Here is a 27,645-nt window from a genome sequence, read left to right as displayed (position 1 = left end):
AAAGAATATTCAAGTGGAAGAAGATGTCTTGTTTTTGTTGTTGTTGTGTTCGAATGAATGTATCTTTCTAACATGAAAGAAGTAGATTTTTATAGGCTTTGTCCAAAAGTAATAATAACAAAATGTTATACATTGAATCCACGACATCTTTTATTCATATAATTAATAATTAATTAATTTTTAAATATTTATAACAGTGCATAAGCAAGCTAGAATCCACTAGTTGATAAGAAAACGAGAAGTTAGAAAACCATATTAGTAATCGATGCATTGACTCTTGAGTGATCAATATCATTAATTATTAATTAAGGCCTTAGGTCTAGATCCTAATGATATCCATATTGATGATCCAAGATTCCGAGTGATTAACCTAAAGTCGAATGTACATCACAATCAAATATGTAACTCGAGCTTAAAGATATTGAAAGAATAGACATATATTCAACCAAAGAAAAGGCTAAACACATACCTTACTGTTTTTCCAATATGCATATCGAGTACGACGCTTGGTTAATGGGTTCACGCACTCAATAATACTGACATCAGATTCTGGTCGTGTTGCAAATATGTTCGTCAAGATATGCATGGGAACATATTTGAAAATATTATTAGCCGTTTTCCATAAGTCGCATGTAGTAACGCTTATTGTTTCTATCCAGTGTTCTATCGTCTAGGCGGCGTTTAGGCGCTATACAATAACTGTAACTAATTGTACTGTTTTTATATTCAAAGTTGATAATTAACATGATCACGACACATGACAATTATATATTTAAAGTTGTGACATGTGTTAATCTATCTCATAATTAAAAATATATATACTAAAATATTAACAAAAATTACTTTTATTAAAAATATTATTATATATATTATTTAATATTAATTTTTCTTTTTTAAAATCCTAATCAAAAGATTATTGCAAAAGATTATTTGCTAATAATTTTCTTTTTAATATTGTGACATGTGTTTAAATATATACTGATTAAAAATATATATAATAAGATAATAAAAATGAATTTTGAACAAAAACTACTTTTAAAAACTATTTAATAGTAAAAATGATTTATAAAAATATTTAGTAGCAATGTTTTTAGAAATTTTCCTTTTTAAAAATCCTAAAAAATAGATTTGAAAACTATTTATTTAATATAATTTTTTCTTTTCTAGAATTTTAATGAAAATATAATTATAAAAGATTATATTGAGTTTGGTTTTTCAAAATTACTAATTAACATGATTGTGACTCATAGTAGTTATATATTTAAAAATGTGATATGTGTTAAACTATATCATAATTAAAATATATATACTAAAATAATAAAAACGATTTTTCTTAAATATTATTTAATAGTCTTAGTATTATTACTATTAGGGCAATTCTCTTAAATAGACAATTTTCAAGTTTTGATCACAAAAATAGAACACAAAGAGGAAAATGACCAAAATGTTTAATTTAATAGGTAAAATAGCCCTGCTACCCTAGATATATAAAAAATAAAATAAAAATAAAATATATATATTTTTATAGTTTTAGATTATATGTTTTCAAATTCTAACTTTTTTATAATTTTTTTTTCGAATATTTTTTTTTCAAAGTTTTTTGTAATTCGAAAATACTTTTGAAACTATTTAAAATTTTAATATTTATTTTTTATTTTATAAAATTAAATCTCAATCTCAAATTTCCACTCCTTAACTCTAAACCCTAAGGTTTGGATTAGTTAACCCTAGGGGTATAAGCATAGATTTACCTCTTTAATGAAACATTTTGGTCATTTTGATCTTTAGAGTTTATATTTGTGACAAAAACGTTTTTAGTGTTATTCTAAGGTATTTTCCTTATTATTATTATTATTATTATTATTATTATTATTATTATTATTATTATTATTATTATTATTATTATTATTATTATTAATTTTTTTTTCATTATAATGTTTTTTTAAAGATACTAAAGATAGATAATTATAAAAGATAAACATTAACTTTTAAGAAAAAAAATGTTAAACAGAAACGAATTGTAAAATCCTACAAGTACAATAAATTATTTAATAAAAACATGAAGAAAAACTAACTTTAAAATAGATAATATTACTTTTATAAACGCATAATTAAAAGAAAATTGTAAAAGTACTCTTATTGTTTTCTTATAAGTAAATAACTTTCCTTTTTAATAGATAATTTTATGTTAAAAAACTATGACAAAAAATAGCTACAAATATTTCACATCTATATTTAGGTTTAAGCTTCCACATATTATTTTTACAAAACACAATAATATTTACATGAAAAGTATTATCTGAGTATTTTGTTTTAATTTCTTGATACAACTCAACTTTTTATTATCCTTATTACATCTTATGATGCTAGCATAACTTTTTAATTTTGATGTTATTGTTGTACATGAGTATGTGTGAATATGATAAATATGTGTTTGTATGTATAAGTCAAAATATATAAATAATTAAACATAATTTTTCTATTAAAAATAAAATATATGTATAAAAATCTAAAAGAAATAAAATAATTAATTTTCTTTCTAAACGTTTAAAGAAAATAAAACGTAAAAGTAATCTTATTTTTCTTATCATTAACTAACTTTGCTTTTTAATAATTTTGTGTTAAAAAATATAAACCAAAATTAACTTCAAATATTTCACCTCATATGATTGTGATATTGTCAATTAAAAAATTAGATTGTGAATGTGTCAATAAAAACTTCCATTATGTGAAAATAACTTATTATTTTCCTAAAATCTTAAATAAAAACGATTTCTAGAAGAAAATTATATTCTAATCTTAGTCAATTAAGAATTTTTCCTTCTTTTTTTAAATCGTGACCAGAGAGAATTGTAAAATTTTATTTAATAGTAATTTTTACTTCAAAAATTTAATGATAACAAAATAGTAACAATTATTCAATTAACAAGAAAAATTGTAAAAATATAAATGATATTGAAAAAACGAATTTGAAAATTGCAAGTTTTAAAAATAGTTAATATTAATTGGAAATATTTCGGATTGTGTTCAGTTTAAATGTTTGTGTATAATACTCTCTCTAATCCTTAGTATAAAGTTTATAACAACTCATCTATGCACCATGATTATAAAATACAAATACTACCTTGAACTTAATTGTGAAAACGGGTTTTAATTATAAAAAAATCTCAAACAACATATGCAAAAAAACAATCATAATATTATAATAAAATAATTTATTATTTTATGATTTTTATTAAATTAAAACATTAAACGAAACCCGTTGCAACGCAACAGGCTCATATCTTGTTTATACATAAAATTGGATCTAAAATATATTATGTTCAGTTTTGTCAAATATAATGTATATATATTAATCTTATACTTATATTTCGTATAAAAACATATATTTGTATATACTCCGTATATACGGGGTATAGTTAACGCCTAGCGCGTTTTAGAACACTGTTTCTGCAGTATCACCAACTAGACACATCGATAAATAAGGAAATAATTATTTCCTAATGATACAAATTTCCTGTACACAAAACGTAAAATATATTAAACTTTTGTTTTTGACGGGATTTTTATTACATATAACAGTAATTACATAGAAATTTTAGAAAATAACTTTAGAAAATTGTAGTGTTTACTTACATTATTAATAGTAGTAGTCATATCGGACGCACAATGTTGAAGGAAACAAGCAAGAGAAGTTATGAAGAGATAAGAGTAGTTAAAACCGTAACTGTTCCTCGCTTATTGTTGATTCTTGTGGATTTTCCTGTCACGTTCCTTTGTTTGCTTGGGAAGCAAGGGACGATACATATACTTCAAAATAGTTCCATTTATCCTTTTATGTTCATGCTTAAATTTTTTCTAGGGCTAGCGCGGATGCATTTATGGGTTTTATATGCCTAATTAGATTTGTGAATCCCTTAGATATTAAAAGATAAGCATTGTAATAAATGCATTCACACTATAATTGACACGTGGCAGCATCACAATGATTTGATAATAAGTATGTTAACGCGTTTACACTATATTCATAAATGTGTTTACACTATGTACTTTGCGTTTTATTAATATAAAACTCACATGCATGGTTCTAATATAACTTTGGATTTTTCGGTTCGAATAAAAATAGATAAGGTTTCAAAAGGCAAACTATATATATATTATTTTATTGTTTACGGATAAAGTTGAGCAAAATATTCATAAATTTTGATTCGATTCGTTATCCGTTTTGATTTGAACCAAAAAATCTGGATATCCGTAACTCTACGAAACAAATCAAATACTAAAATACAATATCCAAAAAAGAAGCAAATCACAAATACCAATATTTTTAAGAATATATATCTAATTCGATCTCTTATATGCATATATATATACACATATATGTAAAGAATTATATATATATGAGATATATATTATACTTTATATCAGTTTTATAATATTTTTATGAATTAAATTTATTATATTAGGTACTAGAATTTAAAATTTTTAATAATGTTTTATTTTGTAATAAAATGTTATTATTAATTTTTCAATTATTTTTAAAATTTTATTTTATTTACGGATCAAATCGGATTTTCTTTAAAATTCTAAAACACTTCGGATATCCGAGTCACCAATATCTAGGTTGTTAAAGATAGAATCGACACGAATGCTTCTAAATACCCATATATTCGATCTGGCCCACCCCTACAATTTTATTTTTTTTATATGAAAAAATGACTAATGAAGGCCTTCTTTATTTTAAATTAATTTTAATTTTATCTTTCATGTATTATTTTGAACAAAAATGTCATTTAGTATTAATTAATAATATCTTTATATATTTATCAACTATTTATATATATTTCTTACATACATATATATGTGCACCTTGATGTGACCACCTTGTAACTAAATATTCACCACAACTGAGGTATCTAATTTTTTTGAAAGTTGAAATACTTTTTTCTTAATGCTTCTTTCACTACCAACCAAATGTAGTAAAATAATATATCTTAACAATTCTTTTTTCTTTTTATTAAACTATTTTAGAAACTATAATATGAAACTATTGGTTCGACATAACGACTATCTAAAACTCATAACATGAAAATAAATAAATGATATTATTTTTTGGTTTTTACTCGAAAAACTAGAAAACCAAACATTTTAACCGAGTAAACTAAAATAAATATTAATTTAAAATAATAGTTATATTTTAGAAGATTAAAACCAATAAAAAAAACTTAAAACCGAACCAATATCCAGATTAAACAGATTTAATGTATTTTTATTAAAAATAACGAAACTAATAATCACATCCTGCACAAAGCGCGGGTTATTACCTAGTCTTCCTTTATTTTGTTTGTTGTTGGAAGCAACTAGCGCTTCCTATAAGCGCCTTATTATGCAATCTTTAATTTGTATAACTTAGGTTTATATATATATACAAGGAGGCAAGTTGGATGAAGTCACAAGAAAAGTAAAAAACCAAAGGCTTGTTTTGTTGGCTTTTAAGAATTTAGGGCAAATCATATCCTACGTAAATGAGTTATCCAAATCTTGTATTTCCTACCACCGGTTAGAGAGACTGTCTTGATGTCAGGCCAACTGGCCAAGTCCTCTACTGGCCCTCTCCAGAAGGCGTTTCAAAACTTTTGTGATAGCGAAGGCAGTATTACATCGACGTTGAAGTGGCTAAGTTTTCTCGGTTTGAGTAAAGTAAGCAGAAGACGTTCATGAGTTCATCCTCATACTCTTCGGAGAACTTAATACAACAGGAAAGGTAATATGTTTTAGTTAGTGTTATGTTTCATGTTGTATCTTATCTATTGTGGAGATACTACATGCAAACCATTCAATGCTTCAATGTATTCACATCTACAATGAACATGAATCTCAATTCTCATGTACATAAACAAGTCCAGATCATCTTTATTTTTATTTTAGTTTTCAATATAGATAAACAATCACATCTTCGTATGTTCATGACTTAATCCGAGTTTAAAACATTTTCTCTAGTTCATGCATTTGTAAGATGGGTATGTGATACGAAGATCCAACAGACCAAAAGAGATTGGTTTTTGTTCTCCTATCAAGAAGAAAAGTAATATCAACAGTAAACTTGGTATCATATTCCATAAACTCGTCACAAGCGAAGCATCCAGATTGAAGCAGCACAATGAGCTAGTAGCTCACGCGTACTGTTTTTTTTTGTTTAATGCCCTTATTACTTGTAGAGTTGTAGTTGTAAAAGGTTCACCAAGGCATAATTAAATAAAAAAACATAACAAAGATAGATTTCAGTACTTGGTATCTTAATTTGTTTGAAAGGTTCACCAAAGCTTTCTTGTATTCTTTTCTTTCTTTTGTAACAAGTGGCACGGGTTCAAATACTTTTAACTTCATCGATGAAAATCTTAATCGGCTGGTTAATAATACAGAAAACAAATAACGATTTAATTTTTTACCAAATAAACTAAAGTTGAAATAACGATTAACAAATTCATTTACATCTCTCCCACACCACAAACTCAATTTCACACAAGAAGAATATTTTAACGAATTGAAAAAGCAGTACTTAAAGTATATCAAACCACGGTTGTAGCCGTGTTATCAGCAGCCTCTGTGTCTTTGCGGTCCTCTTGGTAACAATAGGATACGATACCCAAAATGACAAGTATGATGCCTATAAGCGGACCCAGTATTTTGACGATCAAACCTGTCGTCGTCTCCATCGATCTTTCTTTTAATGGATTTCTGTTTATTGGTTGATAGAAACAAATGACCATCGATAGAACCATCTATCTATATATATATATATATATATATATACTTCCTTTTCTAAGATGAGCCGTTTGCTGACTTTGTATTTTCTAAATTTTTACAATACATACCAGGTGTTGCGTTTAACCTCCACTTGTGTACATTTTTAATAGGTTTTTATTATATAGCTGAGAGTTGAGACGTGTGATTGACCCATTCTACTAGTCGGGTTGTCTATGTATTAGTTTGGTTTTATATGCTTTGCTAAAAATACATTTTTTAGAAACACGATGTCAACTAACAAAATCACCACGTTCATGACTTTCTATTTTGAGTAGTACTAAATCTACTGAGTTCTGATTTATGCATACATGTTTACATCTCTTGCACGTAATATCTCAGACTATAACATATTAACATTCATGTTTCACACAAACATATTGGAAACAATGAATGTTGTAAACTCTGCAAAGGTTTGGAGAACTTATTTTATTCATATGAACGAAGTAACAAAAATAAGATATTGATATGTTTCTATCATTATCACATGCAAACTTGATACACAAGTAACAAACACATTCTCCAATGTATTCTTCTTAGACCCTTCTTATCATATTAGAAATGTTTCTAAAACTCTATACACAAATGAAATGATATGAACAAAAAGCAAGCAACGGTGGTAGCCGCCGCATCCATTTGCTGGTGGTGGTGTCTTTGCGACCATACTTCTCTATACAGGATTGACTAGGGGTGAGCATGAATTGGATATTCGTTCGGTTTTCTAATTCCATCTGTTCTAATACGGTTTTCTAATTTCACCAAATTTGTCTCTCTTGTAGATATAATCAATGATTATATTCATCTCTTGTCAAGAAACCTTAGTAGTTATAAAAGGTTTTCTTATTTTATTTCATGGGAAGGCAACGCCTTATATACAATTAGGGCCGGTCCGTCCTACGGGTGGGAAGTTATAATAAAAGTGATTTTATAATAATTTATGAAGTAATTTAAAATTATGATAGATTAAAAAATATTATAAACGAAAAAATAATGAAAAACTTATGAGATCATTATAATTATTTTTTTGTTTTGAATTATAATGACAGTAAATTTCACTATTTTCTGATAAATAACATTATATTTTTAATATTTGTTTTAATTCAAATGTTTTGTTTTATAATATTCTTAATTAAACTAACTTATTTAAGGTTTTTTTTTGCGAATATGACTCAAAACTTGAGTCATTCCTAAAGTAATTCATGCTTTTTTTTTGTGATGTAATTGTATAATCCCTTTGTATGTATGTTTTGTAAAATTTTGTTAAGAGAAGTATATAATAATATTTATGGGTTTTGAGAATTTTAGGGTGTCGAAAGATTATTTATGTTAAGATTAGTTATATTTGAGTTAAAATGTTTTAATGAGGGGGTTCATTGAATGATTTAATGTGATAGTCAATGAGGATGCATGAATCCATAACGGTTCCAAAATTCAACCAAAGGTAGAAGAAGTGGAATCGAACAGCCAAATACGACGCCTTCCAACTAACCTTGATCGGAATTCAGCGTGGCCGGTGCAGCAAATCTTCACTGGCCGTAGGTTTGAACCGGAGTTGTTAAAATGCAGCAGATCTATCTTTCGTTCGTCGACATTATTTTTGGAGAAGAAGCCGTTTCATGTGGGACCCTCTCATGTGTTACCCTACAGCCTAGAAACCCAATTGTGTTAAGCCTAAAACACTGATCTGAAATATTTATTTACAAAAAAAAAAGCCCATTAATAACTGTGATTAAGTAAAACGGTGAGTATCATCCAACCCCAACACGTGTCGGCCTGTCAGGAACCGACTTTATGACGTGGCAAAGCAGGAATGAGGCGAATATATTTTTATATAGATAGATACACATACAAAGTATTAAACCTAACTTGTACATAATAGATTTACAATACAAAAGGGCCGTACGGCCCAATAACCCTCCTCAAGCTGGAGTGTGGAGGTTGAGAACACCCAGCTTGCAAAGAAAAGCTTCATACTCCTTTCGGCCCAACGCTTTAGTCATAATATCAGCCAGTTGCGATTTGGTCGAACCACCTTTCTTGATCACACCTTTCTTGATCCAATCTTGAATTAAATGGCACTCCTTCTCGATATGTTTTGTACGAGCATGAAAAACCGGATTAGCAGCCAATTGGATTGCCGATAAACTGTCTGAATACAGAGTAATGCTCGATGTAGTATCAATTCCAAACACAGCAAGGAGTTCCCGCAGACACAGTAATTTACGCCACAGTATCACCTATTGCCCGATATTCTGCTTTTTTGCTGAAGAACAGGAGACAACGTCATGTTTATGTGAATTCCAAGACAAAGGTGAACCACCCAATTGAATGAACCAACCATGTATCTGACATATAAAAATCTAGAGATAAATCTATCTATTTATTCTATTAAAATTGAAGTACATTTTTTTGATATAAAATAATTTAGAATAATTTTCTCAAATAGCGCTTTTAAGTTTTATCACAAAAACAGCCTTCAAGAAAGAAAATAACTAAAATAGCTCTTTTTATTTTGAAAATATAATATTTATTTTTTTTATTTTTTTTTTAATTTGAAACTCTATCCCCGAAACCTCACCCATTAACTCTAAACCCTAAGTCTAGATTAGTTAACCCTAAGATCATTTTCCCTTTAATAAACCTTATATTTTTACCCTTTAATAAATTTTATTTTGGTCATTTTCTTTATTGAAGACTATTTTTGTGATAAAAACTTAAAAATGGCTCTCTTAAGGAATTTCTAAATAATTTATTTTAAAAAGATAGATTTATTAATATAAATAAACCTAATAATTGGTGTGTTAGTTTATAAATAAATACATCAAAAATTGGTTATTGTAGTAGAAAAATTATTAATTACAAACATGTGATATAACATATTATTTTGATTGGTTTTATATAACCAATAAATTACATACAATTAAAATCAATAATGTATCATAAATGTTATATATAACAAATTGAACAAATATCCATACGAATACATGTTTGTGCAGCCATTATATTAATGTGTTTTAAAGAATTTCATATGTCTATGCTATTAAACAAACTCTAGTACATATTAAAGGCATATTAAATTTGATTAAACTATATTATTTTATGATTAACTATATATTTTGTGATACACATACAACAACACGAAACTTTGTGGAGACGAGTACGAGCACATCTAACTTCCATTGCAGTTCTCAGATCGCGAGAAACGGAAACTTCCAAGAAGCAGAAGCTCTATTCAAACAGATGTCTGCAGAGAGGCCCGTCCTTTGCATAAGGCTGATGAAGCATATGTTTTAGGCCACAATCAAATAAATAGTTTTAGAGGCCACATTTTAGAGATGTTTTAGTGTAGTGGTTTCAGATTGTTTGCTAATACTCGTGACATACGAGAGTCAACCCCTATTATGCACTTCTTTAAAAACATATGTATCCTTCCACTATTTTTTTCTGTTAGTTTTCATATAATATATTGCTTATTTAACAATATGATTCTTTTGTTGACAAATAAAAAAATAATATGACCCTCTTCGATTATTTTCATGGGCAAATCTCCAAAATAGCACCTTTCTAAGTTTATATCACAAAAATAGCATTCAAAAACTAAAATGACCAAAATAGCATTTTATTTTTTGAAAAATTTAAATTTTTTTAATTTTCAAAATTTGAAATCTTATCCCCAAAACCTCACTTCTCAACTCTAAACCCTAAAACCTAAACTCTAAATCCTAAACCCTAAATTCTAAACCCTAAACCCCACCCCTTGAGTGCTATTTTTGTGACTTTTGGCCTTGAGTGTTAGTTTGAGAACAAAAACTTGATTTAGTGCTATTTTGATCTTTTTCTCTATTTTCATTTCTTAATAATTTTCTATATCATATTTTTACTATCAAGTAATTATATATTAGAATATTTTTTTTGTATCTGAATAGTATTAGAGCTATATATATTACTAACTTTAACTGCCATAATTATAAGTTTCCTACTAAATTTAAATAAATATATTATTATCTGCTAAATATTGATTCATCGTTAAAAACATATTTTAAATATTATTATAATCTATAGCTCTAATACTATTCAGTTACAAAAAAATTATTCTAATATATAATTACTTGATAGTAAAAAATATGAGGCCACTATGGCCCTGTTCGTTTGCTCACCCAGGTGATCCATCTGGGTGAAGATGCAAATTGATGTTCGTTTAATGCATTATAATGCTACATCCAGATGGATCACCCAGCTGAATCATCTCAAATTCTCACCCAAATGAAGGTGAGTCTTGATGGTGCATCTGGATGCAGATGCATCTAGTTCAGTCCAAAATAATAAATGACAAAAATGACATTTTAAAATCAAAATATTATTTTCAAACCGTAAATTCTATTTTTTTTTGCATATACATTTTTTCGCTATAACAAAAAAATGTATTTTCTCGCAAAACGGAAAAACACACTTTTCCGCCAAAACCGCAAGATGCATTTTTCCGCAAAAAGATTTAAAACACACATTTTCATTAAAACACATTTTTCGGCTAAACAAGTAAAACCACACTTTTCGACCAAAACCTAAAAAACGCATATTCCCGCCAAAACTTCAAAAGCATTTTCCGGCCAAAACCGCAAAAAAAAAAACATTTTCCCACCAAAACCGGAAACAACGCATTTTCTCGCCAAAACAAAAAAAAACGCATTTTCTCACCAAAACCGAAAATACAATTTTCCCGCCAAAACTGGAAAACGGAAGTTTCCCGACAAAGCCAGAAAACATAATTTTTCCACCAAAACCGGAAAATGCATTTTCCCGCCAAAACCGGAAAATGCATTTTAAAAACTTTATTTTTAATTACATAATTTATTTACTGATGAGCTGATCCCATTTTTAAAAATATTTTAGGTCTAAAAATCACCTATAGCATAAGAACCTAATGTTTAGGCCGAAGAATCTCAGGCGGACTATTTGATTACAATGAAACTATGTCAGCTCGGTTTTATATCATGATTTAGCAATTTAAAAGTTAATTATGCTTATGAGAAGTTTACGTTTACGTGTTAATCCTATCTATCTTCAATATTTTTTTTCATTTTTGTGTCGTATTTTTTATTTTGGTTATTGCTTAATATAAATATTGATTTTTGAGTTTATTCTCATTTCGTCATTTTGTTTTGGCTTGAGATTTAAAAAATGTTTAAGATTTAAAATTATTAAAGAGATACATACTTAAGTTAAGATCCGCACCTAGTGCAGAATAAATATTTTATATTTATTCATTTTTATGTTTTTTGCATATTATGAAATAATAAAATAATAATTATATATTAAATAACTAAGAAATCAATTACTATTATGTAATAAATTGACGTGCGCATATAAATCAAATGACCGCTTTTGTTTATTCGCAATCATTTTAGGTTAAATAAATCAAAACAATCAATTTTATCTATCGTATATGATATATAATTAAATTTTAATGATATTAACATAGATATATAGTATAATTTAGATATAGATATATAGGGTAACGCACATTTTTCCTCTGACGCACACTATTAAGAGGGTTGAGATTCAAACTAAAGGCTAAGTGAGATTCACACTATTGTGGGATGTTGCTTCACCAAGAACCGTTATCCAAGCATTCTTAGCCATCTCATGTAACATGGATATTTCATCATCAATATAGCTAGCAGTGATGAGATGCTTCTTCAGCTGAGTGAATCACAAAGTGGAAGCAGAGGTACTTAGAATCAGAAAACTACAGAAAGAATGTGTTATGCAAACGAAATCAAAGTCTAGTGTTTTGAGAATAGTACCGTACCTCTCAATGCATGTCTTTTATACAACATCAAGAAAACTTAGAGATGATAATCTTAGGACAACATCAACCTGCACACAACACTGAGAAAAAAAAGATTTGAGGGATGGGAATAGTAAGTTTGAAGTTAAGGAGTGACATCAAATTTGATTACTTAAGACACTGATGCTCGAATCTTAACATCAAATTTAAACTTCTAAAAAGAGCACAAATTATGAAATATGAGTGATCCTGCTACTCTGCTCTTAAGAATGTTTTATGAGATGACTCTTGAGTCCTAAGTCTTAAGACAGAGAGATATGGAGCGAGTAGTTGGTGTAGAGTAAGGCTTTGACTCACCGAATGGTTCATGTATGACAGTGTGCACCCACCAGGTACTTCACCTTTGGAGAGAACAATACCGATCTTCAGTTATTTTGGCGACGAAGGTGCCCATAGTAGTTCGTTCTCGTACCATGTTGAACTGTTGTCGTCACCTTATTGAGCACAAACCAAAAATATTAAACCAAAACTATGCATAAATGATCATATTTAACATCATAAACATAGTGAAAGATTTATACTTTCAGGGAAAAGAGCATTATCTCCATCTTTTTCATGTGCAGCCGCCTTGTAAGAGCCACCACTATCATTATCAAATAACATAACTTCCTTCTCTTGTTCACGAACTACTTTTCTAACTGATTCTCTTGAAGGTTTACTTTTGGATATTTCAAAATTCTCGCAGCTGATATTGTCCTCGGCCTCCGCCTCTCTAAGAGTGCATCTTTTAGTCTGCTGGACTCCCGTTGCCGTTACTCTTCCTTTGTTTCCTGAGTCAGTAACACGGCCACGTCTATGCTCCGCATATCTCAAGCTCTATGCAATCCAGACACGACGGCAAGAGTCCGGTCATTACAGTCCTCCGCAAACGATGGGGAGGTTAGGGTTCGCCAGTTTTGTTGCGGTGAAGAGTAAACGTTATGGATGATGGAGAGAAAGAAGTTTTTCAGAAATTTGTAGTGTTGTAGGAGTTGTGAGATGAGTTTTACGCAAAGAAAGTTTACCTTCTTATAGATCAAGTTCCACCGCCTTGATGAGAGTTAAGATGCAATGAATGATTTATCGTGGATGGTGTGGGGCTAAGGAGTTAAGAATGTCGTCAATGGCATCGCATCAATGCATTTTCCGTAACGGCTGCATCCAGAATCTACACCGTCGGTTGCTCGGATTACATAAAGAAGAAGAAGACGGGAAACCTACGAATCTGTAAGCGGCCATTGTAGAAGAAGGAGAGCTCGGCAACTGGGCTAGATTTTTTATTATTTTTCGTAGCCCAATAAACCATGAAGTAGCGAAGCCCGCATGAATATCACTCTAACTTAAATGAAACGCAGTGCTGTATCAGCCCGGACACGTGTTGCAACGCCAGGACTCGACTTTCCTAGGTGAAATCCTAGGTGACGTTCTCACAGGAGAGAAAACAGTGTTTTATAATAGATAGATAGATTATAGTCTTTTATATACACTAGAGATTTTACCGCGCTACGCGCGGTTTGTTTGTCTATAAACATTATATAATACTAATGTTAAATATAACTTAAACCTTAGATTTATTTTTTTAAAAAAAAAATATTATATCATTTATTTGTTTCAAAATATTTTATTTTTTTGAAATATCATTAATTTATGTTAACATATTAAATGTTTCTATTAATAGTTTAGTAATCATATTTAAATCTTTCTTAAAAATTATAATACTCTACATTTAATAAAATAAAAATGTTTTCTGTTATGTTATGTATATTCTATATTTTTTATAGATCATCTGATTGGTTTTTAATTATTTTTTGAAATATAGGTAAATAACCTTTATTTCATATAAATATATAATTTTATAAATGTGCAATGATTTTTAATACTTAAATCTGTAAATTTTGATAACCAATAAAATGATTCAGTAATTCTTTAAGTTTTGAAGCCATAATTTATTTTCAATAAACTTTTTTGGTATTTATGTTTTTGTAAATAATCATTTGTTATAAAAATGTGAAATATGTAGTAGATTTCAGTATGAACGATTCCATATTAGTTACTACATAAAGTACTATGGATAGATTGCATTACACATATGCAGATATATTAGTCATTGGTAAATTTTAAAAAATTCTAACCTTGGAATATTGTTTGTATGTTACAGTAGAAACTTATTTCCACTATTCTTAAGCTTGCGAAGGTGTTGGAATAGGGAGAAGCAATTTAGAAAGTTTTTAAAACTTGTAAAAAATTCTCAATGCATTAATTGGTGATGTTCTAACCTAAATTCTTATAAATAACGTGGAAAAATTTAATGGTATATAGATAGATTGAAGGTAACAATTTAAAAAAATGTAAATGTGATTTACTGAGAATCAAAAGCAGATCTAAATAACTTATTAAATTGATAAATGTTTATCTTATAATTTTGTGATTAAACCATATTTAAGCTTATTTCTATTTTATATTGACATATATGTTTTTTAAGAATGTCAACACTTTTAAAGTTTACTATATTTATTCTTTTATTTTATGTTATTTTAATTTAACTTTCAATCCGGAATTGTTTTTATACCAATTTCATCTAATTTTAAATCTAATAAGAACTAAAAAAAGTACCATGATTAACACAATAAATATGATGAAGGTAGTTGGATATTAACCGGTTCCTACTTTTGCTATCTAAATTAAGCGGAAAATTAAAATAATCGAACTAAAACCAAGCTAAATTTTGTAAATACTCAAATGATGTCTTAATTTCTAGAGCTAAACACCGAAATACTCACACCAAAATAGACGCAAAAACTTAACGCTGCACAATTGTGGACATGCGATAGTTTTATTTTTATATGCTTAATTTTAGGTGCCTGTTGTGTTCTCTTTTTTTCCAGGCTGTATCTACTTTGTTGTAAGGCTACAATTTTGAAGATTAATTCCTTATATGAAATGTATTTGACCTAAGATGTCTTGATATATTTTCCAATAGTATTATTAATAAATATTTGATAACCTTATATTTTGAGAAAATTAAGGAAATTACTTGGTAGATTTGTTTTGGTATTATATAGTAATTCATTATTTTTTATCCATAAAGTGTAATAAGGTACATAGATGTATATGCTGTGTTATCTTAAAATTTCGTTGGATGATAGTATTTCCATTATTTTGGTAATCTGAATGATGTATATGTTGTGTTATCTTAAAATTTTGGTTATTTAAATGCACCACTAACTTCAAAATTTTTATATTTCTCTTTTCTTTGCAATGAAACCAAAGACTAAAGAAAAAATCAATCTGTTTGAAAATATTAAACCAAAGCAAAGTTTTAAATAACGTTAAAATCATAGTCTTGACTCAAACTGAAAAAAAAAGGACGACCACTCAGCACGTACGAAGTGAGTGGCGTAAGATCTAGTTGCCATGTTTAGGACGCTTAGCCTTCTGTGATTCATCCCTTTTACTGCTACTTTCATTTCCATCATCAGCATTGATTCCAGACCCATCAACGACACTTGCAGTAGCCAAAGAAACTTCATCTTCCGCATCAAGTGGGATTTCAGTTAGAGTTGGCACAGGTGGCAGAATCTCTGGTGAGAAAACCTTAGTAACAGTTATAGCCTGAATCTTGCCGCTGAAGTTGAGGTTAGACACCTTGACCCTGAACTTATGAGTTTGTCCAATGGTGTCAATTAAAGCTTGGGGGGGGGGGGGCAGGCATCTGATGGCCAGCACCAAGTTCTTGATTTGCCTAAAAATTCAAGAGGAATAACGTGAGTTCTAATGAACTGGGTGAGGGCTTGAGTTTATGGCTACGTACCTCAAAGTAGTTGTCAACCAATTCTGCCGCTTGCTTCCCTGTCAACTCAGTTCCTGCATCACCAAGTAGGATGAAAACAGCCTGGTCATTATTGTCGTAGACAGAGATCTTTGCGAGATATCTGTGAATAAAAGTGAACAGAAATCAAATTCTAGAAATATGAAGCATGAAATTGTGAGGTTAGAATGCATACTTCGCTACACCAGAAACGTTAGTGTTGCCACACTTGGCGCACATCAACGAAGAAGGACCTCTGGTGGCCTTAGTTTGACAACCGCCGCAGGCAATATAGTACCATGCACTGTCACGCTCAACATCATCAATTGTGGCTATGCAGTCAAAAGAAGCTTCCTGCAACAGGTTAAAAGACAGTGAATGACATGGATATGCTTCGTTTTTTACAGAGGTATCTTAACGTTCTATTTACCTTGGCATATTCCTGCTTGATGTAAGCAAAGATCTGCCCAATTGTCATTGTCTCAACCCTAGTAACCTAATCTGCATTAACCCGATTTGCAATCTCTGGGTTAGAAGTCAACCTGAGACAATTTACAAAACATAATTATTAAAGCTCACTCAAGAGAGACTGAAAAGAAAACAACTTTGAATTGACAAACATATTACTGTTCTCTCTACAACTACTAACCAGTTAAAGTAATCAATCGTGGGCTGGATATCTTTGTCTATGAAGACACGTGAGGATGACATCGTACTGAGAGCCTACGTTGCACGGAAGCTTCATCGGACGTCCGCTTCCCGCTTCGGAACCGGAATCGGAATCGGAACCTTGTGGAAGCTTACGGAATCTCGCTTCCAAAACGCTTCTAAAATATTCTCTTTAAAAACACATTGGAAGCTTACGATTCCGTTTTGGAATCACGCTTCCATTTAAAAAAAAACAATGTCTTATATCAATAAAAATATAAAATTATAGTTTTTAATTTATATATAATCCAAATTTTAATAGTATTGAATAGAGAGAATAAGAATATATAAATATTAAAACTAATACTATAAATTATCTTTATGCATTGAGGTTTTTATTAAAGATAAATCATATATTCAAATATATTATGTCAATTAATTATAAGGAATTAAAAAAATATAATATAATATTATTTAATTTAATTTATGTGTATTTTCACAGTTTAAATATGAAGTCATTTGAAAATTATTATAAGAATAAATGCTTTATTTTAAATTTAAATCATATAATTTTTAGTTTTAGATTTTAAAAAATAATCTTACATATGTATATATATTCATATATATATATATATGTGGATACGCTTCCAACACGTATCCGCTTCCTAATTTTTTAAAAAATCTCGCTTCTGCGCTTCCATACGCTTCCGCTTCCACGTACCCGCTTCCGTTTCCATGTAACATAGCTGAGAGCTAAATTACCTGTTTTTGGTTGCCACATTAAAACAGACACACACGTTAATGATACTGTTTCATGAATGGCTGAAACTTCAAAGAGAGAAGATGACCACATATATCTGAACCACAACATAACTCAACGTAAGACAGGAGCCTAAACTAATGAGATATGAGCAACCAAACACAACTTAATTCTTTTCTGAAACTATCAAGCATTAACATAGAGGTTGCGTGAAGAGCATTGACCCAAGTGAGAGTTAATGAGGCAAACAGGAAACGCTTGTATTTGCAGTGGGTGGGTTATGACATGGGAAAAATTGATTAGTGTCTTCACTGGATGTGAATTTCTTGTAAAAATCTTTTGCAGCCTGGTCCCAAAGGTACAGCTTCATAACGGCTCCACTGCAAAAATTTATTTAAAACAGCTTAAGTGTTATCAAGATGTCCTAGAGAGTAAGCTTTACAGAACGTGAGATTGTGATCATAATAACAATAAACACATACTCTTTCGTCTGCAAATGTACCAAAACATGACGCATGCTGATTATTTCGGCCTCATCAAGGACGGGGCGGTCAATGAGAGACTGTCCATTCACCAGCCTCAAGTGGCCAACGACATCTACAACAATTTTTTTGAAGATTAGTAGAGATATCTAAATACAACACAGATTTTTAAAATCAAGATTACCGTAGAGGTCGCCCCTGAGTCCACGGTTAGCTTGGAAATCATCATGTGTGTGGAACCTGAACCTGTCTGCCGGGAAAGAGACAGAGACGGGTATGTCATCGTCGTCAAGGGGAGCGAGAACAGAGCCGTTGGAGAATGAAATTGTTAAACTCTGATCAGCAACACGATAAATCTCCTTGCTTCTGGTGGCAAAAAAAATCTGAAGAGTGTAAGTAGCTCCTGCTTTGAGATGAGGCCGGTATGTTTCAGCACGATTAGAGGATATAAAACCTTGCATCACAGTCCCCTGCAGGAGTTGGAATAATTCAGGTTTAATGATGTTGATTTAAAGTACAGTGGAATGAAAGTTAGGGGATTAGAACTCATACATGTTCATCAATGAGTAGGAGCTCTAAGCCAAGAAAGGCCCGAGCTTTGGCTATGTTTCTTGCCTCCCAAAAGTGGATTAGCCGGAATCGAAGCTGTGACTCAGATCGTCCTGGTGAGATGTCGTTGAAATACATGGCGACGGAAGCTTTTCCGGTGGTAAGCTGAGACTTTGCGGTGGATTTCATCGCCATGGGTGTAGTTTTTCCAGATTAAGTTTTTTTTATTTAGGATGGATTTAGGTTAAGAGACATAGATTTGAATAAGAGAAGTATCAAGGAGAGATGGATCACACAATTGAAGAATAGCTTTAACAGCGTCATTGATTGTGAAGGTAACGGGGAAAGATCAGACGTTTGGAGAAGATGAAGTGGAAGGGTCTCGGGGGGGGGGGAGACTATCGACTCCGAAAGATGCAGATGTACTATCATTGATGGGCCTAATAATAAATCAGAGCCCATACGAAAGTGTGAAAATAGCCCATACGAAACCTGCATGACATATCAAAAAAGTGTGATCTGATTGGATGATTTTTCTAGGTGACGTGGACAGCTTCAAATCTCTCCTTCAATCCCTTTTATATATTAGTTAGATACATAAAAAGAATAAGCAAACATACCTATATATAAATACATAAAAATAACATTAAATTACGACATCGAACTAAAATTGTCATGTAAAACTAGGAACACCCTCCTAGACTCATATACAATCATTTCCTACAAAAGTAAATATACATCTCACATAAATATCAAAATTGCATGTTGTCACAATCTCGATTAAATTCAATCATACTGCGGAACTATAGCTGCTTTTGTTGCCACGTCTAGCTTACCTTTATGGTAGAGAAAATGGATGAGCCATAGGATGAACATTAGCAAGAGAAACGCTCCAAACACTATAGCCACAACCACACTCATCGATTGAATCTTTCTTATGATTTGATTCTTAGAAGGGAACAAGATGAAGACTATATATATATATATATATGTATATGTGTGGACGATGACTACTTGTGTTAAAAATATGAAGCTCTTGGAAACTTGTATTCGTAATTCATCTCATTGACCATTGACTTTGTCTTGGTGTTTTCTTTTCTATTTCTAACCGAACCGTGTATTATTCCGGTTAAGCATCAACAAAACTCGAATTTCTGGTATAACTTTTCGAACCAAATTAGTCTAGACGTGTATTCATATCTTATATATTAAAACAGAAGTCATGATTTTTTTCATGTGTGATATTTTAAAATAGACCATTCCTTATAAAATAAACTATCACTAATCATTAATCAATTCTAATTAAATTACATTAATCATTAATCAGTATATTAACTGGTTTAACCTATAACCAATGCCCAAGATGTAAAAAAAGAAAATAGTTCACGGGATTCATATTTCCAGAGACAAAGATGTTTCCATGGGATGGGAGGCAGATGGATTGAAGAAAAGCAATTTGAAATCCATTGATCAGGTAGAAGAAAAATTAAATTCTTCAATCAATATTTTAAAACAAAAGAATATCAAAATAGAGATAGGACTCTTAGTGTTCTGTAAATTTGGTTGAGAGATGAATTGAACCTTTAGGGCACATGAGTCTCTATTGCTGGATATTCAGCAGAGGCAGAGACAACAGCTTAGGGCTTCTATGATGACAGAGGAAGATGAAGAGCTATCTTTCTTCCTCGAGATGAGAGGCGTGAGAAAGAGCATGATAATCTCCTTATCAACAATCATCATGAGTTGGAGACTCCACCAGGAAACATTTTTTGTTTTTTTTTCTTTGATTCTAACTTGTGGAGACAATCATGATGTCTTCTGATTTGGTTATGGTTCTGTACGTTCAAAGTTTGAAACTTCACCGATGTTCAATAGCTCAAGTGATGGCCCAGCAGGGAAGAAAGCTTCTACATTCTGCAGGCTACAAAAATGACAACGAATGGTAACTTCTTAGCCACAGTTTTTGTCAGCTAACATATTTACATGTTGAGGAGATAATTGACCCAAACGCAACGTTTTCAAATGAGGAAGGAGATGTGAGTGAAGGTGGCGAATTCCTGGAGCCACTGGAAGAAGCAAAGCTGTTCGTTGAAAATTTGGCTTATGATGCTGACAGCCAGGCTTTAGCTATGCTCTTTGAGAAAGTCGGAACAGTCGGAGCATCTCTGGTTTGAAATAGTTATTGCAGTGTTCAGAATTGTGTGGATTGAATATATCTACATATATTAACATTAGATGGAACTTTCATACTTTTGGTTTTGAATATTCTTTCTTTTTACATTTGTTTAGTTCAAGAGATATATACAATATATAGAAAAACCGACCAGAGTCGTGGGTTTGGATTTGTGACTGAGAATAATGAAAGAAGCTCAGAGAGAGGTCTAGAAGTTCAACATTATGTAAATTTATATGTTATCAATCATATATGAAGTCTCTGCACAAAGGAACATAACCACAAGCAATTCACTATTTAAGTAAACCAATTCCAAAATAGTGTGGTTATAAATCAATAAACCAAAGCCAACTTACATGTATGGTAAACATTCGTTACTTTTTAACGGAAAAATAAATATTTTTGAAAATTTGATTTTGGCAAAATTTTAAAATTTTGGTATCGTAAAAAATATCTTAGCTATAGAATTATGGTTTCCAAACTTTGCATATTTTATTTTAAAAGAATATTAACAAATAACTTTATTTAATATATGTAAATTAAGTTTTAATACATTTAAAACAAAATACGTTAAATAATTTTAATATAAGATATATTGGGAATAAAATATTTAATTGTAAGAATATAAAAATCACTCATAAAATCAAGAATTCAAAGTTTAATTAATAACAATGTTGGACCACTACATTTATTTAAATTCCTTTATTTCTTCTACAACTAACTTAGTTATTATTAAATATAATCTAGCTAACATATTATTTTAATATTTTTAAAATAAAATATCTAAAAATATCTTTTTAAGATTACATTTTAATACATCTTCATTTTCATTTAAGTATCTTTATTTATTTAAAAATTTACTATTAAATAGTAATATTCGTAGTTAATATTAAATGTTATTATAAATGAATACTAATTTATTTTTTTATAGAATAAGAAATAATAATTTCTACAATTTTTTTATAATAATTTAAATGAAGTGGACTTTTATTAATTAGACTTAGCGTAGGTTATTGAGTTAAAAATTTAGATCATACAAATAATCTGATTAACATATATGTATGACTAAATCTAAAATACAAGTATACCTTTAGTAAAATATCTAATTTAATGTTAAATTGAGAGTTAAGGTTTTAATTAGTGTCCATGTTTTAATAAAGAGTTACCACTGATAATTTGAAACAATAAATTATAAATATATAACTTTGATTTTGTCATAAACAATTTAAATATATTACTTACATTATCACCAAATAAATTATTATCTATATAAAAAATATCAAATTCTAAACTATGAAAATTGTGTCTTTATTAGCTTATATGTATTAATATAAAAATTATCCAAATTGTATGTTTCATAATCAAATATACTTGAAAATAATAAAGTTGAAAAAAACTCCAAATTCCAAATCATTTATTTAGACTTAGTTGTTTAAACATCAATAACACATTTCATCAATGCATATAACATCAATGCATATAACATTTCGAACCATCAAAACATATGACTAACCATAATTGTGAAGTATAAAAAATAACAAATAACACCCGCACGGTTGTGCGGGTCGAGATCTAGTTAAGTTTAATAACATACATACTGTACCACTCTCTTTTTATTATTTACTTCTTATACAACAAAATTTAGCACTATGACCTTTTATTTTGTTCCTTTGACTCGACTGATATTCTTTTTCGACTAAAAACTTTTTATTGATTAATATCATCTTTACAATGTTACAAGATGTTTTAAAAGGGAAGGACAACAAGTCAACAATGGAACCACATCCATTCCACATTAATATTTATAGCCTTCCTAGCTAATTTATCAGTACATTTATTAGGGTGCCTCTTCTTATGAACAAAAATGACATTATGAAACATAGTTTTCCAATTTTCTTACCCCTTCTATATAGCAAAGTCATGATGGAGACATTAATCATTCTTGAATCATTTTTAACTTCCATTTTGCCAATTGAAATGGTATCATGCATGTTTAAATATATTTAAAAGTCTGAAAAGTGAGGTATTCAACGATTATATTCTCCTTCAAAAATTAGTCTGGTGGTATAAGTCTACATTACATATGGTTAAAACAAAAGCAAAAAAAAAAATTGAAATTAACTTTTTAAGAAGGCATTCCGTTTACGTAGTTAATTTTTTTTTTCATTACGTAGTTAATTTTTGAGTAATCAAAGTTGTATTTGAAGATTTAATATACAAGACTTTCTCAGTAGTAACTAGTTATACTAAAAAAAATTATCTAGAAAACCATAAAATTTAGATTACATATATAATGGTTATATTCACCTTATTACAATCCCATTAATTATGATTACAATTTTTTTATCTCATTAAGGAGATCACACTTAAAACCTTACATTCACAATTTAAAACCTTGCATGCAAATTCACTATTACGTCACTAATAACTATACAGCCTTTAACCTCCACACCCGCCACAACCGCCGCAACCACCGCAACCACCGCAACCTCCACATCCTCCTCCACCATCTCCACCACCATCACATTCTCCTCCGCCTTCCCCGCCTCCTCCACCACCACTAATTTCATCGGCGGTTCCGGTGGTTACAGCCGTAGCTACAACGGCTGTGGTGACAGCGGTGCCTGTCAAAACAACAAGCCCTCCATCTCTTGCGACACTGCTTCTACCTTTTTCAACGTCTTTTACCGGCGGACGCGGTGGAGGAGACCACGTTTTTTTCTTTTTGCGGTTTTGAAGACAACATAAGATAAGAACAACCGCGATTATAGCGACGCAGGCACATACTATAAGAGCAATAATGTAACCTTTCATTGTTTCTTTTCTTTTTTCTTTTGGAAACTGAATGCAAAATTATGACTTTTGGTGGCCTTTTATATAGATCTAAGTTGTCGTATACTTTGAAAATGTATAGAAGGTTATAGCATAACTCTAAACATTTTAAATTGTTTATGAAAATTACAAGCAATTGCAAAGGAATTTCAAATGTACTAGCAAAATAATTAATAAGTGTGACATCTTCTTCTTGATTACTTTTTCTTTCCAAGAAAAAAAAACGTACGTGACAACTTAATCACTTTGTTTCTTTGACCATAAACTCAAAGATTAAGTCTGAAAGAACTAATCTTCAGTAAGTCAGCTGTTACGGGTCTGTGGGTATATCAAAATGTATAAACAATGAAGAATCAACTATACAATGAGATCACCATAAATAGGTTGGATGATTGAAAGTCATTCCAAAGCGCGTCCATGACAATACATACACTGATAAACTATTCTTTGTATTCATTAAATAAATTATGTTTAGAAAATAAATATGTCGAGTTCTATAATACAATAAATTTCTGATAATTTTCATACCATTAATTTGGCATAGTTAAGTTTTTTTAACTTTAAAGCTTCTTAGTATTTTAATTTTACCAGCTTATTATTATTTAATTAGTCTAAATGACTAACTTTAACTAAATTTTATTAGAGGATACTAATATTTCCACTAAATATGAGAAATAAAGGATCAACATAAATTAACGAGTTAAACTAATAGGAGGATAGATACAACTTGAACAAAAACACAAATAAGGAGTACCATGTTTAGAATTAAAAGTTTGTGCATCAACAATAAATCATTTATGGATTCAGTAGCATAACTTAAAATGATTCATTTGAAATTCAATTCCCAGAACTTTGTCTTCGCATAGAATACATGAAACTAACTAAATTATATAGTAATTTAATAGAATAAAAATAAATACATGATGCCGTCTATATTGCGTAGGTAATGTATAATATTCGATTTCCATTCTAACAAAAAAGTAGGTTAAAATAAGTCACAAACACAAGAAGTTATCATTACAAAACAAATTATCGAACTATCATCTTTCAACCGCATCCACCTCCGCAGCTGCCTCCAGCACCACAACCACCACCATTTCACTGTGGACGTCTCTACCTCACTTCTCTGCCGCCTTACCTCTACTCAGTGCCGTGCCTAGACTGAGGGACCTAAGACGATTGTAAATTTTTACCAAATGTTTTATTTTATTTATAAACGTGATTTAACTTTAATTAATTTTATTTATTATGAAACGATATTCTATATTTCAAAACTTCAGTATCATTGAAAACAACGTACAATATTTTTTGGAATTGTTTTAACAAATGATTTACCATAGTATTTTTAAAATGTCCATAAGAAAATTAATTTATTTTGCATACTAATTATTACTCATATGATATTAGCCTGTCAATCTAAAATGTTAACATAAAGATATTATAATACATACATTTTCTTCAAATAATATTATAAATCATAACCTTTAATCATACTATCTATATATAGAGGTAAAAAACTCAACATAAATCATTTTTATCTAAATAAATCAAATATTTTCTAATAAAGGCGGAATCGTTAGTTTTACAAAATTGAGTGGCCCAAAGCAAATGCCTTTTTGCATAAATGAAGGCACAGCCATGCTTTTACTCTTTTATTCCGACGCTTTTTAGGACCAGCTAAAATAAATGTGGAATCTATTAATTGAGCAAAACTAATCTTTTAGAAATAAATTTTTGGTTTTTTCCCAAAAATGTTTACGGTATTTTAAAACTATTTATATTAAATTTTAATAATAAATCTAGTTAGATAAAAAGAAACTTTAGTTGAAGAAAAAAAATGTATATATATATATATATCTAAAAATTATCATTAAAAGTGATTTTATTTATAAAATTATCCGATTAAAATAAATTTTGAAAATTTAGGCTTTTAACTGTGTGTCCCGGGGTGATTACATTGATAGCCATGCTATCTATTATCTAAGCCAGCACTGGGTTTAGTCGGCTTTACAACAACAAGGCCTCCATGTTTCTTTCCTTTTTTCACATCCCGCTGCTTTTTCTTCTTGGGGCAGAAGCAACAACATAACATTCGACACATTATTATCCAATTTAGCAAATGTCAACAATAAATGTATAAGCATTGTTATAAGTTGTCTGAATACTGATACCAACATGTGATTTAGGGCCTGACTGGTTTAACCGCAGCGGTTGCAGTTGCGGTTGCGGGAGTTTGCGGATGCGAGTGGTTGCGGTTTCTAGCGGTTTTAAGAGATTTGTACGACTGGTTCTGCGGTTAGAAATTTGTGCGTTTACGGGATACTTATGACTGGTTAACTACCAAATGCAGCAGCTGTTAAATAATAAATTAATAATATTTACATTTTATACAATTATAAAAATATCAAAAATAATAATATTATAATAAATATAAAATTTATATTTAGAAAGATATAGTTTAATTTTTTTAAAAATATAGAAAATATTTTTATTTTAAAGTTTTATAATATTAATTAAAATTTAATTGATATATTTTAGCATTTTTATAATTTCACTTTAATTTTTTTATTGAATTTTTTTATTTTTGTATTTATATTGTTTTGGAAAAAAAATAATTTTTTTATCCTCCCGCAAACGCCCGCAACCGCAAACGCTAGCTGGAACCAGCTTTTGAATTTATGAGGTTCAGAGCGATTTGGAGCGGTTTAGAGCGGTTTGAGCGATTGTTGCAAAACGCCAGCAACCGCTACTAACCGCAAAAGCTGCGTTTGCGGGTGGTAGCGGGAAAACCAGTCATACCCTTAAAAGCCCTTTAATATAATCCCAAACTGCCGTGAAAGTTTGACAACTATATAAAATGTAAAATTACAGTTTGACAACTACATAATATGTAAAATTACAGTATACATAAACAAAATTACAGTATACAATAAAAGAAAGGGAAATTGGGGATGATAACACTAAAAAAACCATAATTCACTATATAACTTTTTTTTTTTTTTTTTTTTTTGGCACAAAATTCACTATATAACTAAAATCCCACCATCTCTCCTCTTTTCTCTTTCTATCTCTCTCTACCTTCTCTCTACAAAACTAATTTCTTTTATTTTTCTTAGCTATTTCAAAAAAAAGCCCTTAAAAAAATGCACAATTCAATCCTGCGAGCAGAAAAGTGGCCCGGACTTTGATTCTTGATTAATACTACTAAGAGTCAAACAGAAAATGAGATGCACATTTACACTTATGCCTCGGAAACATCACATTATCACAGTTTTAAGAGTCGAGTATTCAAACATTTCAAATATATGTATAGAAGTGTATGATATGTATTTCGATGACTGCGAAGAATTCATATATACTTAAGCATAAGCATTTTGCTCCTCTTTATCCAATCAAATTTTATTTTAAAGCATTAAATAGCATTTAGATGACGTAAATGCTCTCCAAATGCTCTCTACTGAATGTTTCCATATGAAGATTTTGATGTAGCATTTGCATTTAGAATATATAAAATCTATTAAATAGTTTAATAGAATTAACTTATTTTGTATAATAACATCATAAATACTCCCTCCGTTTTTTAATATAAGTCGTTTTACAGCTATGCACGTAGATTAAGAAAACCATTAATTTCTTATATTTTCTAAACAAAAACATCATTGATTATTTACCTAACCACAATTCAACCAATAGAAAAATAGAAGATATATTACTATTGGTCACACAACATTAATTATTAATAAATTTTACATAGAAAACCGA

At 29.8% G+C, this 27,645-nt stretch overlaps 3 protein-coding genes and 2 long non-coding RNA genes across 7 annotated transcripts; 1 reads left to right on the top strand and 4 right to left on the bottom strand.

Moving 5' to 3' along the window:
• Positions 1–1,783: 1,783 nt before the first annotated feature.
• LOC117134432 lies at positions 1,784–4,135 on the bottom strand. The gene is made up of 2 exons (XR_004458602.1): positions 2,135–4,135; positions 1,784–2,094 (listed from the first exon to the last, which is right to left on the bottom strand). It is a non-coding gene; the product is annotated as an uncharacterized LOC117134432 (long non-coding RNA).
• Positions 4,136–4,401: 266 nt separating this feature from the next.
• On the top strand, positions 4,402–11,293 carry LOC103868423. Its single transcript, XR_632884.2, has 2 exons — positions 4,402–5,764; positions 6,001–11,293. It is a non-coding gene; the product is annotated as an uncharacterized LOC103868423 (long non-coding RNA).
• On the bottom strand, positions 8,018–17,292 carry LOC108871965. 2 transcript variants are annotated; one of them, XR_001958678.2, is made up of 7 exons: positions 16,870–17,292; positions 16,636–16,793; positions 16,443–16,563; positions 13,174–16,373; positions 12,950–13,086; positions 12,614–12,693; positions 8,018–12,504 (listed from the first exon to the last, which is right to left on the bottom strand). XR_001958678.2 is itself a non-coding variant. In XM_033292221.1 (4 exons), exons 1-4 carry the CDS (start codon positions 16,915–16,917, stop codon positions 16,311–16,313), a joined length of 390 nt encoding a protein of 129 aa, XP_033148112.1. In that variant the 5' UTR covers positions 16,918–17,213; the 3' UTR covers positions 15,084–16,310. The 2 variants fall into 2 exon arrangements, 1 of the variants encoding a protein (XP_033148112.1); XM_033292221.1 differs by lacking the exons at positions 8,018–12,504; positions 12,614–12,693; positions 12,950–13,086 and having other exon boundaries at positions 15,084–16,373; positions 16,870–17,213.
• An 87-nt stretch (positions 17,293–17,379) lies between these two features.
• Positions 17,380–26,224, bottom strand: LOC103854882. 2 transcript variants are annotated; one of them, XM_033292220.1, is made up of 5 exons: positions 18,882–26,224; positions 18,694–18,799; positions 18,514–18,579; positions 18,330–18,444; positions 17,380–18,227 (listed from the first exon to the last, which is right to left on the bottom strand). In XM_033292220.1, the coding sequence occupies exons 1-5, from the start codon at positions 19,071–19,073 to the stop codon at positions 18,083–18,085; spliced, it is 624 nt and encodes a 207-aa protein (XP_033148111.1). In that variant the 5' UTR covers positions 19,074–26,224; the 3' UTR covers positions 17,380–18,082. The 2 variants fall into 2 exon arrangements, with proteins under 2 accessions (XP_033148111.1, XP_009130102.2); XM_009131854.3 differs by having other exon boundaries at positions 18,514–18,799; positions 18,882–26,221.
• On the bottom strand, positions 23,491–23,865 carry LOC117134327 (PE-PGRS family protein PE_PGRS47). The gene has a single exon (XM_033292600.1). The coding sequence runs from the start codon at positions 23,863–23,865 to the stop codon at positions 23,491–23,493; it is 375 nt and encodes a 124-aa protein (XP_033148491.1).
• Positions 26,225–27,645: the final 1,421 nt, after the last annotated feature.

The sequence above is a fragment of the Brassica rapa genome, chromosome A05 (assembly GCF_000309985.2).
Source record: "Brassica rapa cultivar Chiifu-401-42 chromosome A05, CAAS_Brap_v3.01, whole genome shotgun sequence".
NCBI classification, from domain to species: Eukaryota; Viridiplantae; Streptophyta; class Magnoliopsida; order Brassicales; family Brassicaceae; genus Brassica; species Brassica rapa.
Note: the sequence above shows the minus strand (reverse complement) of the source record. Positions and strands in the feature narration are given on the sequence as shown.

Bases quoted from the DNA above. Each gene is read 5' to 3' on its own strand.
- LOC117134327 (XM_033292600.1), bottom strand. From the start codon at position 23,865: ATGAAAGGTTACATTATTGCTCTTATAGTATGTGCCTGCGTCGCTATA.
- LOC108871965 (XM_033292221.1), bottom strand. From the start codon at position 16,917: ATGACAATTGGGCAGATCTTTGCTTACATCAAGCAGGAATATGCCAAG. The intron at 16,794-16,869 runs GTAAATAGAACG...AACCTGTTGCAG, and splicing joins TCAAGCAGGAATATGCCAAG to GAAGCTTCTTTTGACTGCAT. The intron at 16,374-16,442 runs GTACGTAGCCAT...TTGAATTTTTAG, and splicing joins TGGTTGACAACTACTTTGAG to GCAAATCAAGAACTTGGTGC.
- LOC103854882 (XM_009131854.3), bottom strand. From the start codon at position 19,073: ATGGCGATGAAATCCACCGCAAAGTCTCAGCTTACCACCGGAAAAGCT. The intron at 18,800-18,881 runs GTATGAGTTCTA...CAACTCCTGCAG, and splicing joins TCCTACTCATTGATGAACAT to GGGACTGTGATGCAAGGTTT. The intron at 18,228-18,329 runs GTATGTGTTTAT...AAATTTTTGCAG, and splicing joins GTACATTTGCAGACGAAAGA to TGGAGCCGTTATGAAGCTGT.